This window comes from Sparus aurata, chromosome 14, assembly GCF_900880675.1.
Source record: "Sparus aurata chromosome 14, fSpaAur1.1, whole genome shotgun sequence".
NCBI lineage: Eukaryota > Metazoa > Chordata > Actinopteri > Spariformes > Sparidae > Sparus > Sparus aurata.
The window spans coordinates 6758897-6773531 of record NC_044200.1 but is presented as its reverse complement, the minus strand read 5'-3'; the positions used below and the strand labels follow the sequence as shown (position 1 = coordinate 6773531).

Genomic DNA, 14635 nt, shown 5'->3' with positions numbered 1-14635 from the left:
TCAGGAATGTTCATAGGGTGTGATTTTTATAACATGCTGAAAGCACTGTGGACAGACTTAATGAACTGGAGAGGACAAATGTCTCTGTCAATTTAAGTGGCATCAAAGTGATTAAAGTTTTAATGGATCACATACTTTAGACCACGAGCATTTATCTTCTGCAAAATCGACTCCAAAAACAGAAGGTGATCATTTTATAATCCTTTTACACTCATACTCAACAAAGACAAAATATTTAAAGGAACCCTATTGTGCTTTTTTCTTTTCTTTTCCTTTGGTGTTTTATGCATGTTCTTCTGCATGTTAAAGTTCTTAAAAGTAAGAAGAAAAGTCAGGCCGCACCAGCAGAAGCTCCTCTTTCCTACAGAAAACACTGCTCCTAAAACGCCTAACCATTAGCCCTGCCTTTAATTCCTGACTTTGTGAATGTCACTGTGTCACAAATTACCATAACTTCAATTAGAGGCTAGTTTGGCACATAAAAAATTATTATAATTATTATAATAATTTAGCACAGCTCCTCTGTTGCTGTTAGCGGTGCTTGCTCAGGCATGTGTGAACTGACCAATCAGAGGAGACTTGGTATTCGTGATGTGGGAGGGCCTTAAAGAGACAGGAGCTAAAACAGAGCTTTTCAGACAGAGGGGATATACAGTGCTGCAGCACCGGACAGTATAGTTACATGTAAGCTTGTGAACGTATTCTAGTAGTAATAAAAACAAAATGATCAACCTGAAAACGAGCGTAATATGTCTTCTTCAATGTTTTACTTTATCGGCTTCATTGATTTTTGTAAATATATGCTTATTCTAGTGAGATAGGTGATGGTATCATGATTGGATATGAAAGACTCATTCACAAGATAGGATGTGAAAAACTGAATTATACTGTATAAAGGATATTACTACATGGGCTCAGCAAAATGTTTTCAGTAAACACAGTTTTTTTGCCTTCTGTTTTTATTTACATCGAACGTTTTAGAAGTTTGGATCGCAATTTGTCATTCTTGTATTATTTGACCCCATCTTTTATGCTACTGCAGGTGCTCACTGCTGTACACACAGCAATTGCAGAGTTGCCATCAATCAAACTGTTTCTGTGAGCTCTCTGTTGATGCAGTTTGACTTTTATTAATGGCGTTTCTGTCTCTGTTTAATTACAGCAGCCACCACCCACTGCTCATTTAAGCTTGTTTATTCAAAACTTGAAATGCTAAATGCGTCGCTGCCCGTGCACTTTAGGACTGTTCGGTGAAAAAAAGCCAACACGTTATTATTTTTGCAATTTCTACAGCTTCAAGTCGGTAATGCATCCGACCCTACTCACTTCTTGTCATGTAGTGCTGTATATATTGTAAGAAATCCATAATATTGCCCTTGAGCATACAATTACAGCTACTCTAGACAGCACAGCATGCAGCCCCCTCCTCCTCCATTGTAATCAGACAGAGGGAGATATGAGGCCTTAATACTGAAGGGACAGACTGAAGAAATGTGGCGGCCACAGATACAGCGGTTGCGGCTGACCCAGATTCCATGGGAAAGAAGGTGGAAGTCTTATCTACAAAGTAATTTCCTCTGTGTCTGAGGCTCGAGATGACAGCTTTGCCCTTAAAATTGTCTGATCAAATATTTCAGCGGGGATGCGGGGTCACAGTCTGGGCAGGATGTGAGCAGCTAACCGTATCTTCAACATGTTACGAAGCCTTATTATCTGTCCGCTGTTGCACACTGGGAATGTGTGTGTGTGTGTGTGTGTGTGTGTGCGCGCCTGTATAATGAAATGTATGACAGCTAAATGAGCTCATAACTCTTGAGTAAATGAGATGCAGTACTTAGTTTCAAGGACTTTCCCACTGTTTCTGTCCAAAGTAAGAGCTTTACAGTTGGATGGAGGTTGAACATTGAGGACAGTTTAAGGTTAGGACTTGGATCAAAGGCAAAGATTGAAGTCTGGGTTTGTGTATCTTGTGTTAAAGGGTTAAAGCCACAGTCAATAAAATCCCTATATCTACAATGGATTACATGATTATGTGTTAACGGGGTCAGCTGAAGTGAAGAACCTACGGAGAATCGTCACTGGTGTCTCATTACCATGCAACCATTTATGTGACTGATCAGAAGAAGAAGAAGAAGAAGAAGAAGAAGAAGAAGAAGACATCTGATGAAGAGCCTCTCCCAAACAAATTTGAGGGTAAAAAACTGCGTTTAACCTATTCTCCCAAATGTGTTCCTCCATTTTCTGGAGGCATTTCTTCATCAGAGGTCATACAATGTAGATGTTGGTCTTGATTCTGTTTCCCCATGCATCTTCATTGACTTCTATACAGCCGGCACCCCAGTCTGGCACAAAAGCAAGATTCAGTTACATAATGACCCTTCCTTCTTTTTTAGGTTCCTTGGATGATACAATGAACATCATGTTGAATCCTGTCTACATTTTCCTCCTGTAGATAGCCAAGGCAATTAGTTTTGTTTCTTCTTCTTTGATGCGTATTAGCGGTCATTGGTGGACGTTTCAAAGCTAGCTCCAATTAGATGGAATTGGTTTTATCACCCACAAATGTACCGTTTTGGTTCAGCCTCATTGCTCTCACGGTGTTATTTTGGGCGCCGGCCTGCTCCAATCAGCAGACAGAGTTAGCGACCCCATGTGGCCAAAAAACAGTTATTGCAGGTTCAAAAAGTCAGACTGAGATTTTAATTTGACGCTGATTTCAAGCTTCAAACATCTGTGTAGGCGAATATACAGACATATATTTAAAACATTGTCTGGTGATATATTTTCTAATTTCTTATTGATATTTATTTTATACATGTGTGGAAGGTTTTTTCTTATTATTATTATTTTTTTACTCTGTTTAACACATGAAACATGAATTCTTTTAGAACTTAGCAAGAGTTTTTTTTTTTTACTTGCCCCTCAGGCCTTCTGTACAAATACCATGAATAGCAGAAGCAGACAATGTAGATATAGAGGTACAAGGACATGCAATATAGCAACTTTCTTATTCGTCAGTCTGGTATTGTACTGTATATCCTATAATGTTAACAGGTCCTTATAGAAACGATCATGTTCTGTTAGTGAACGTCCCTTTTTACAACATCTAACATGAGTGAGGATTCATCGCGCCGCTTGTATTCCATTTAGAAAAGTTGAAGCGAGCAAACTAGTTTACCTAGCTTCCACTCGAGTGAAGCTGATTAGCTACACTGCACTGATTAGAAAAAAATAGCTTTTGTTCTTGTTATTCTAGCACCTGCTGACTCATCGGCAGCTGTCGCACACTTCACTGTTGTCCTGCGTGAAGGAGGAGGTCTACCTAGTGTTAGCTATCTGTCTTTCATCGGTCCACTGGTGGTGATAACAAATGACCCGACTCTCAGTGTGGGTTACTCCTATGACCTCAGCACTCTGTGTGTTAGTCTATGTGATACAGGTGTTAAAGAAAAGTGTTAACATGGGCACTAGCTTTAACCACGGATAGGACTAAGCAGCTGCTCACAATTGTATTCAATGGGTCTGAGAAAAAATCAATACAACTTTCATTTCCTCTCTCTGATATTTACGTTTTTGTTTTCTTTTTGGTTTTTTTTTACCAGATAATGAAGTGAAGATCCTACCTGTGTGTGTCTGTGTGAAAGAATAGCAGAGAAGGAGAAACAGCCTGAAAAAGGGAGACAAAGCAAGCAAAGAAATTGAGAGAAACAGAGAGAGAGAGAGAGAAAAGGAGGAAAAAAGAGGGAAATAGAGATGGACTCGTCAGCCGCGTCGTCCTGGCAACCGCAGCCAGGGAACAGCGGGAGTGTTTTATTTTCATGTTTTTTCTTTGTTTTCCTGGCGTTTGCAGCGATGAACCAGGATGTGACATCGGGGGTCTGGCTGTGTCTAATGTCTGCGAGTGCAAACAATCTGCCAGGCTCGTTATCTGAGCCGTGGAGCCAGGCAGCTGGAGCCTTGATATTTGAAGGAGGTGCTCTCTGGCACGCGGGTGTTTCATCTGGGCGCCGTGTAGGTCACGAGGGTAAGAAAACATGTGGCTGACCACGGCTCTCGGTCTGTTCTGTTCAAGCCTCTGACGGAGGCTGTGATTCCAAACGAGGAGAGACCCTGTGAATGAAACCAGCGCTTGAACGCAGAAATATTTGAGCAATGGGACAGAGGAATTGTAGATTTCAAGTTAAAAGCATGACATAAAAAGGGAAAGAATTTACGACTTTGATTAAAGTGAAACTGTTTTCAAAGAATTTTAAGACTCTAGGAGCAATAACCGCATGACTACCTTTCCTCTTAAATCGAAAACATTTGCACAAGTTCAGCAACTGCCTGAAGTCCTATGGAATGGTCCATAAAAGGGGATTTTAATATCAGCACAATGGTGATTAACCGAGTCGCGCAGAGCCTGGGGTTGCCACATTGTTAGACAAATCAAATTAAGATTTTTCCAATTAAGGACGTAGTTCAAATAGAGTTCAGTTTTCTGTCGCAGAAAAACATCCAGCAGGTCAAGACTTGGGCATTTTTTTGTGTTATGAATCCTGTCATTCCAGGACTACGTGATGGTTGTACCAAAAGAGTTCTGCGTTATACTATGCAGGATTTTCTTTCAAAAAATGTAGACTCATACAAACATAATCCATCTCAGTCATCATTTATGACCCAATAGAAGTGTGCGGCAGTGTCTGTGCCTGCAGTGTGTGTGTTTTCTTACTTTGTTAGTATTCTGCAGTGCTGCTGGGTGTTTTGAAGCATCAGCCTTGAGCAGTCAATAACAACGCAACACTGGTTACATCACTGTTTCTGTCTCACTTTTTGGTTATAGATGCATGAAGAGCTGCAGAGGTGTGTATCTGTTTGACTGAGGGCGAGGCAGGGCTGCACGTACACGCACAGGCAGAGCAGAGAGGTAAACAGTGTACAGGATGAAGGGGTACTCCAGCTGCTTTCACACAAAATCTGGCGGGTTTAATGGAGCTGTTGGCGTGTTTATTTGCGCTTTAGAATGTAGCTGCCGTGAAACAATCAGAAAAGTGATCTTTTTTTCTGATTCACTGCTTCGTTCTCGCTAACACCCACTCTCTCGCTTCATTTACGCTCTCTTTCTCTTTGTCTCGACCAGTGAGCAGGGAAGAAAGCTGTAGCTGAATGAATATGAATGGTGCGTTTACCAACAGCAAAGACAGATCCTGCATAGTATGCCTTTCATTTGTTTAGACAAGCAACTCGGACAGGTACAGGGATAATAAATATTGGAGAAAATGAATGGTTGAAGTAATTGAGCCTCATAGCTAACACAGCTGAATGTGAACTACGTCCATCTTATCAAACCAAAGACTTAGTTAATCTTGTATAGATGTCAAATAAGGCAATGAGGTCGCTGCCCGTGAAACCAAAACAAGGAGCTGAAAGATGCTAAAATGTATTGTGGCGCTGAGGAGATCTACATAGTTTAGTGATAATTCTCCATCAGTTAGTCACTATCAGCAAAACCTTAAAATTACATAAAGAAATTTGATCGATTGTTTATAAGAAAATATTGATTAGTGCAGCTTTTTTCTGAAAATTTCTCACTTTGGAGGAGAAAATAAGATTGTTGCGACAGTTTCTAAAAGACAATAATTATATGGATGGTTTAACAAATAATACATCATAAAACAAGCAAATTTTTTATATAGCAGTGTTATATAGCACAGCCTGAGTCTGATGGCACAACAGCGGATACTTCTGTATCTTTTGTCAGATGGCAGCAGGGTGAACAGACTGTGGCTGAGGGCGCTTGATGTCTTTTGGTATCCTTTGGGCTCCCGTCCTGGGCTGTGCACAAACCATACCAGCTTGTGACATTTCCAGTCGGGATTCTTTCTATCGCTCCTCTGTGAAATAAAAAAAGTTGATGAGAACTTGGAACGGAAATTTAGCCTTCCTCAAGTACTGTACTGCAAATCAAAGCTGTGTGACAAAGTATTGAGAGACGCATCTGTCTCACTCGTACAGATGACTGCAGAGGCAGAGTGTCTCGCCACCTCCCACTTCAAATTGTGTCGCCCACTGGGGGAAGATTGCCAGGAAAAAGACGCAAATCAAGATTGAAGAACAGACCGTCCTGAGCTCCGACAACAGCTGATCCTCACCCTCATCACAGGCCAAACAAACTGAATATACAGCAACACGATGAGAGGCCTGTCCGTCCTACATATACGCCACCAACATCTTTCTTTCCCGCTGCATGCTCTACTGGGTCCGCCACCCCTCGCCTTACCACACCAATTTCCCAGAGTGCCGAGCTGCCAAAAAGCAGGATGTGAGGAAATGTCAGATATTATCCCCTGACAGCCTTACGTAACTCCTGAGCGTGTGTCAGGGGTAATCCTCTTAGGGAGGAGGAGGGTTGCCTTAATAGGAAACAAAACACGGTTTGCCTCCTCTGTCCCCTGCTTTTAATAATCAAAATGGAGTTTGAACAAGGGGGCCACCTCGTCGGAGTAATCCACGCTGGAGGACAGGCCTGCGCTCTCTAATCTATCATTATTTGTATGTTCAGAACGACCAGATAGTGATCGCCGTTGTACAAACAGATGTGTTGGGGTATTAAAAGTGCATGTGCAGGGACGTCCAGCACAATGCAGGCCCCGGGTGACTTTGTCTTGTCCGACATATAGAATGTGACGCAAACACATTAACACAACGAGATATCAACTACAAACTCTGCATCGTTGCCACGAATAATGGAGCGATGAGGGTGGATGTAAAGCCGTTATCTGCACTGAGAGGGAGAGCAAGCAGCTTGGCTTGAGTGTGCAAGCGGATCTTGTTTGTTCTGTGAAGGTTGAAGGATGTTTTGATACGGTCGACACATTTTCTTGCTTTCATTTCCTCGACGGTGCGGGGAAGAAAAATGATGTAAATGCGGGAATAACTCAGTTTGATTCAACATATGTTCAAACAAGTAATGATATCATTATTATGACAACGTGTTATCATGAGACGCTAGTCAGTAAATCGATGTGAGAGGCTGAAGCGCAACACAGCACTCTGCCGCCCTCTGCTGGTGTGGAAGAGAAGCACAGGTTTGCATCATCGACCTTTATCTTGCACACATGTGCTGGAGCTACCGCTGAGGTCAGGTCTTAGGTATTTTAGCGATCAGGTAGGAGTTAACACACGAACACTGCAATCTTCATCCGGGTGGATAAAAGCTATTACAGTTTTTTTGTGAAATACAAGTGAAATGTAAAAGGACAACTTTTCTGCCACTAGAATAATAAAGTAAATCAAAGCTTCAGCATTGTTCCACAGAATTTTCAGCCAGAAAAGTGGCTTAAAATCAGCACTTGGGGCATTTTGTTAGGAAATGAAAGTTCACGCCAAAAAATGAAAGTTCAGTCATTATTGACTCACCACAAAATGTTTCTGGAGCGTCGCAGCCAAACGGCGTCACATCGTTCACCGAAAAACAACCGAAGTAGACGAGGACCTGTTTTAAAAAAAAAATAAAAATAAACATTGAACAGCTCCGTGCAGCTTGTCTCTGGAAGCCCCCGAGATCGCGAGTTTCCTGAGACATGGACTCATTTCATATTTTTTTTTGTGTTTTGTTTGTCCTACATTTGAAAAACAAGTCCCCATCTACTTCAGCTGTAAAGAAGAACGCTGCGACACTGTTTTGCTGCAAAGGTCCAGAAATGTTTAGTGGACCGCGAAACTTCAGCTGACTTTCCATCAGCGTGGGGTTAAACAAGTACAGACAGTTTTCTTTTTTGGAGGAACTTATCCTTTAATAAATCACATTTTATTTTCGGTTTCTGGTCAGACTTTTTTTCAGGGTCTTTCCCCTGAACGTGATTAAAAAGACAGCTGCGATGTGTGATCAGTGAATATTTTCTTTATTTTCAGGAGAAAGAAAATTTTGGTCTGGAAAAAGCATGAATAAGTTCTTGTCATCAGGATACAATAAAATCATTAGAATGAAATATATCAAAATGACTTAACCATGTGGCACAATATATAAAACATCATGTCCTTCTAACCAGAAATAAGTACAGATATTATTTAGTGTTCACTTGATTGGTCGTGTCATTACGTACGCTGCAGTGTGGAGTGCTCTGACGGCTCACCTGATAGCTTGAGAACAAGGCTTAATCCTCCCGGCGGCAGTGGTCAGGTTAGATTCCAGCCCGGACCCTCAGCTGAGAACCCTGCCTTCTCTTTCTCTCTCTCTCTCTCCCCAGCTGTCAGTGTCGAGATAAAGCTGAAATACCCCCCAAAATAATCTTCTATAAATTATATTGGATTGTTCCTCTTGACTGCATTTTACATTATTAGTGCCGTTGTTTCGTCTCTGTGTCACACAACCGACTGTAAAATACACTTTGTGTGTATCTAAACATTTTTTCGAATATTTTCTAGTATTTTACAAGAAGTTTCCTGGAAAGAACTATGTAATCAGTAATTTGTATGTTGTATGTATGTCTTTTTTGTTTTGTTTTTTTCACTTTCCTTTTTGTTTTTTATCCCCCATTTTCCCAAATTACTAGATAGATAGATAGATAGATAGATAGGCACATTTATAATATATTGCACAAGTTATGAACACACAAGGACAGTTACTGTATATAGTATGTTCGTCTTTATTCTTATACATTTATTATATATTCCATTCAAATTGTTCTTTTATTCCTCTAATATCTCTTTATTATTGTCTCAATTATTTCACTCTGTACTGTCGTGTCACCTGCAAATTTCTCCCAAAGGTGATCAATACAGGAACATCTCGTCTTATCTCAAATTACATTCATGAATTGGAGATATACCAATTGAACACATTCCCTATAATTTTTTTTTTACCTTTTTTCTTTCATTAGGCTTCTTTGTTGGTTGCTGACTAAGATAACCAGCCCTCTGTATATCTGTAGGGGTGTTAGGGTTGTTCCTAAATACCAGCTACCTCGTAACCTTGTTTGACGATTCTAAAGAAAAGCACACATATCGAGTCAGAGTCAAACGTTTCTTTACAATAAATTATGTTTATTACAGCAGTTATTCATCTAGATTCAAACGGAAAGCATTTTTTGCCCGCCACAGCTCGGATAGAATGGATCTCTACGTTGCTTTTTGTCTCTTTATTGGTGGGATTGCTGGGTAGCAGTTGCAGTCCCATCTGTAGTCAGAGTCGATCATCCTTATTCTTCCTTATTCCACTTTTGAGAACATACACTTTGTATATTTCAGACTTTCTGAAAGGCGATCTTTTTTCATTTATTTCCCCCTCGTCCGGATGAACGGACAGAATGTGCAGAGTTAGAGTGGGCGATGTCATGCTCAGAGGGGTTAAACCGCTCGATTCGTCTCAGGAAATTCTCTTCAACGTCCTCTTTTTCAATCTTGAATCGACATGTTTTCATTCGAACAACGTGTCTTCTTATTGCATCTTCTCTTGTTTTTGCACTGTGAGCCTCAAAGCGACAGGAGAGCCAACCAACTGACCCGGAAGTCAACCGAGAGCCGACATTTAAGGACCAAAACAGAAAGGAGGACTTTTATCAGGCTGCTCTATTTGCCTAAACCTTGACACCGCGAACATATCTTACACCAACTAGTCCACTCTCTCTGCAGGTGACAGGAACTACGCTCTTTGAGTAATAACTTAGATTTTGACTTGTGCCTAATCTATTGAAGTGCGTGACCCAGGGCTCACTCAGCATTCACCCTCGCTGTCACTTCATCACAGACAAACACGCAAACGGAAACACTCTGAACAGCGACTGCTGTCTCAGCTCCTTTCATCGCACCCTGACTCTCGGTGAATCTCTAGTAAGCGACCCGTCGGACCCAAGAGTCCCTCGGGAGTCATGACCCTACAAAGACGGGACTCATGAATGTAAACATATTCGTCCAGACTGCATTTACACTATAGAGGAGAAACATGCTCGTGTTTAAATGTATAAAAACAACTAAGTGACGTTGTTGGTGGAACTGCTGTCACGCGTTGTATCTCACAGACGGCTTTAAGGCAGCAACACCGGTGTTAGACACACATACGCACACATATTCAGACATATTCTTCTTGAGCCGAGTGGTCAAATGAACGAGTAATCTCCGATGACGAAACATACAATAGACGGACCCTGGCTCACTCGCGGACACGGTGTATTCCAATTTCAGCTTAAGTCATCCACACATACACAACTCATCTCCCTCTAAGGCAGGACCTGATGCTGCGTTCCAGCCAAAGTTGGACAGAGGTTTAAAATTCTTAAAGTTTTCATGAAGCCCACTACACACTCGAATCTGTGTGTAGTTCCTTGCATTTATGAGCGAAAAAGTGGAAAAACACTGCGTGAGGTAACAGGCGCAATTATACCATTTCATTTTTCGGCCCTTGAATATCTGTAAACGTCTAAATATGCCTCTGGCTGGCCTAATACAAATACAGTTGTCTTAAATGCACCCTACAGTCTCCCCTTGGGTGCTGCCACTGTTGTGTGATGTCAGACAACTTCAACCTAATGAAGTCTGGGTAGATGGACTGGTGAGTTTACTAGTAGCAACTCTGATCTTGGGACTCTGGAAAGCAGCGTTAGATCTCAGCTGAAAGGCCCTTAACCCAACCAAGACACCGTCTTCATACATTCAACTTACACTTATAAATCTCATTTCAGCACCTATAATATATAACTTGCATCCTTGATCCCCTTCCTACTATTCAAGCTATTAATACACCTTCAGTGGCTCCTTCATGTAACGTTAAGCCAGCAATGCAGTTTAGCTCCCAGCCATCCACCCAGGGATGTTTTTGTGCTCCCGCCTGCACACGAAGCGATACGGTTCAGCTACCGGCTTTTCAAGCAATGCAGTTTAGCGCCCAGTTATACATCAAGCGATACAGCTCAGCGTCAGCTTTTTTCCGCAGCCAGCAATCCCACCGCAATTTTTTTGAAGAAATTGCATTCTCTAGTTTTTATTGCACTATATTTTTTTAGCAGAGCACACGGCCTGACATTCATTTTAAATACCTTTATTTACAATAAAGCAAAATGTGACCTCCTCAAACAAGGAGAAATGTAAACAGGGTTTGTCATTCAGTAAGCTTGGAAGAGTTAGCTCTCTTGTTTAAAACAAGAAATCTGTAAAAGTTTAGTCTCGCTTGAAATCTACATTCAGGATCTGAAGACATACGCTGTTGTGAGTCCAGAGTGGTAGAAACTATCTGAAAGGAAAAAGAAAAGAAAAAAGTAGCAAAACCCGCTGCCAAGTGTTCGAGAGGACGTCCGTTATGTATGCAAACACATGGGCTCTATGGTCACCGAGGGGCCCTGCTGGATGCAGTTCATTAACTGTCCACTAAGAGGTGCTGGTCTGACGTGGCAAGAGGAAGGTGTGAGGGTCCAGTATCATGCAGGAAACCCAGCGCTCCTCTCCTCCCTCCACTGTGCAGTGACAAGCAAACACCAGCTGATACCCTGGGGAGAAGAGAAACTGCATGGTCATGCCTGTCAACACCAGGGAACATACAGGGTTACACATTCAATATTTTAACTTCTATTTTTATAAACTTGATGTCTGGAGGTACAGCAACTCTGATACCAGCTCTTTATTCATTTTCCAACGAATTACTGAAGATGCACATGTCAGGAGTTCCCGCTCTCGCATGGCACATAATGCAGTTTAAAATGACCACGGTAGCAAATCAACACCTGAAAGGCCAAGTACATTTTAAAAGGAATGGCTCCTTGATTTTATTTGTCATAGCTAGTTAGCCAGTTAAGCTCAATGTCACCTCAGTGAAATGGTTAAAAACATCGAGTTGACTCTCATATATCGTAAATATACACTTGAGGCTAATGCTACATTTACAAGGGGAACAAAGTCGATCAGCCATGTAGACCTGCTGCACCAAATAAGCCGCACTGTTAAAAACTTAATTATCTAACCCTTTTATCTTAAATTATGCTTCAAAATCATTCTGATTTTTTTGTAGTTAGCGTCTCAATTTCATCTGACAAACTGTTACAGGCCTGGGATTTGTATTAATGACATTGGCATCGCTCTTGTGGGCGGCGCCAAATTGCACAAAAAGCCAAATTCTACATAATGTTGCTTTAATGTTTAGCGGTAGGTAAACGGAGGGAAAATGTATGAAGTCTGGCTGTTTCAAACTAAAATAAGCCTGTTTGACTGCACAACTTACATTTTCGTATTTTTTATAAGTAGTATGATTTAGTTTTTAATGTTGCGAAAGAAAAGGCCCTGAGTGAGGGCTAGTCGAGGTGTGGCAGTGGTGGTGTAATATAACAATTTAACAATAAACAACACGACAGAGATGCTAACGTTAGCCTTAGCTCAAATAGCTTTGAGGACTGACTTCCACACATTAGGGAAATAGTGCAGAGCATATATATTGGTTGTGAACTGGGCTATCTTTGACTCCAATGACACCTTATTAGTAATGATAGACTTATTGGTTTTACGACTGCAGGATGTAAGCTAGCGAAGCATGCTGCCGGTTACAGCTAACATCAGAGCAGATAAACACACAGCCGAATCCATTCCTTTGAATTTCCATTTGATTCTTTGAAAAGGCCACAAAAACAATATACCGCCCACACTTTTCAGATGGAACGTATAGCTCTTGGCATGTCAGGTGAGGGGGCTTAGCGAACAGTAAATTCCTTTGTGGTAACAGGATAAATAAAAGCCCACGCAAGTCATAGACAGAACTGAATCATTCTGTGTCCAAACTGTTTTACCAGTTGGTGCGTTCAGGGCCATTCCTTGTGATGGGCCCTGTCCTTCTTCTTTTTCTTCTCGTTTCTCTCCTTCTGCAGCCTCTCCAGCTCGGCCTCGTACATCATCTCCTGGATCAGGTATTTCTCCCGCCGCATCCTGTCTCGCAGGTCCTTGGGAAGGTCGGGGATCAGGTACGCGATCAGGGTCTTGATGGCGAAGACCATGTGCTGCGAAAAACAAGAGTGCGTTGTCACAAATGCCAGAGCCGCTCCTCTGCATTCAAATAGACTAAATACTGAATAATATTCTAAACTGCATCTTCAACGTGATACGATGGAAAATCACAAAAAAAACACATGGCCCCCAATGGACAGTATAGCAGAGCTGCAGCGAGATGTTATCAGCTCTATAATGATGCAACTGTTTTCTGTCAAGACTACTACGATAGAGAATGAGGAGAAACTAATACCATAATGTTATGTTTTAAAAATGACCCTAACAGCAGCGTATAATGACGTCTGGCAGGGAGAGGAAGTACAGGACGACACTGATAGTGTCAGTCGGTACAATGCAGACAGTGTTAACACTGGGTTTGTTTTCTGGACATGTTATAAATTAAACCCTGGAGTATTGGTGCATTCCATCTGGACTGGGAAGACAGAATTAAGGAGTTCCCAGTCTGCAGTTTCCACTGGAACGCCCTCTGTAGTTGGATTTTCCAACTCCGGAAGTTGTAAGCACAACACAAACCCCGACCTCAAAATCGAAAATGACTGCAGAATATGCTGTTACTGTATACTGTTGATTAGCACTTTTGTCTCATCTGTGGCTTTTTAAATCAGTTGTACACACAGTACAAACAAAATAAGATGACAGCACACGTTTAAAATAAGAAGCTTTGATCTTGCATCGGGTTCAAGCATGGCTAACTTCCAAGAACTTCAATTTGATATAAGAAGCAAAATTCCCAAATTAAAGCTCAGTTTGTTTGTTCCACTAATTCTTTAAACCATCAAGGGGTTGAATAGTTCTGCCAGATTAGGGAGAAATTAATCAATCAAGTTAAAGGGATCTGGGGTATGAAAGTACCGACGGGGAAAATAAACAACATCACAGGAGCTCTTTATTTGCTGGGAAACAAATTAGAGCAACATGTTGTGGCAGACATAGAGGGGCACTGAGTGGTGGAGAAGGCAGAAAAAGATAAAAAAAAAAAAAAAAAAAAAGCAGTAGGAAAACCATATCAAGGCCTCTCGTTCTTCACCCAGCCCCGCTGTCTGGTGTGACTTGTCAAAGGTAAAAAAAAAGCGCTGACCTCAAACACGATGATGAATGCGAGCCGGGCTGCCAGGACATGCCAGAACTGTAGAGTGTACGAGTACGGCTCAGCGGAGTCCGGAGGCTCCCTGTAGTCACGATACCTGGTGAGACGGACAGATGAGTTCAGAGGTCGTCACAGAGCAGCTCAAACGATGGCCGCTCGTGTCAGTGAGACAACAACTGAGGGAGGAATACAGCAAACCTGAGTTAAATACCAGAACTGTTGCTCGAAAATGTGCTTTTACATACTGAGGAAACCATTGCTTTAAATCACTAGCTTTTATTCATCCTTGTTAAAGCTGGATTTAGGATAATATATAAATATTAATACATTGTGATTTATATTTTACCTGGAGCTCACTAAGAGCCTGTGTATCGGCTAATAGAGATTGTTAATAAAATGATGGATCAACATGTACAAAACAGGTTATGCTATCCATCCTGGGGTAGCACAACTGCCTGCAGCCAAGTCTTAACGAGATGAACATGCACAGCAACACAATCGTGGCTCGATCACAGAAAAACCATGTGATGATATATTGCAGAATAATATTAGCATTTTTTCCCCTCGACACACACACACACACAC

General features: G+C 41.5%; 1 protein-coding gene across 2 annotated transcripts in view; it reads right to left on the bottom strand.

Moving 5' to 3' along the window:
* Positions 1-9003: 9003 nt before the first annotated feature.
* LOC115595586 (anoctamin-4) overlaps positions 9004-14635 on the bottom strand; it is a 62438-nt gene continuing 56806 nt past the window's right edge. For both annotated transcript variants that reach the window (XM_030440240.1, XM_030440239.1), the window contains 3 exons: positions 14042-14147; positions 12747-12953; positions 9004-11459 (listed from right to left, as the gene is read on the bottom strand). In XM_030440240.1, the coding sequence (XP_030296100.1) occupies positions 12759-12953; positions 14042-14147 (301 nt within the window). In that variant the 3' untranslated portion in view covers positions 9004-11459; positions 12747-12758. The remainder of the gene's footprint in view (positions 11460-12746; positions 12954-14041; positions 14148-14635) is intronic.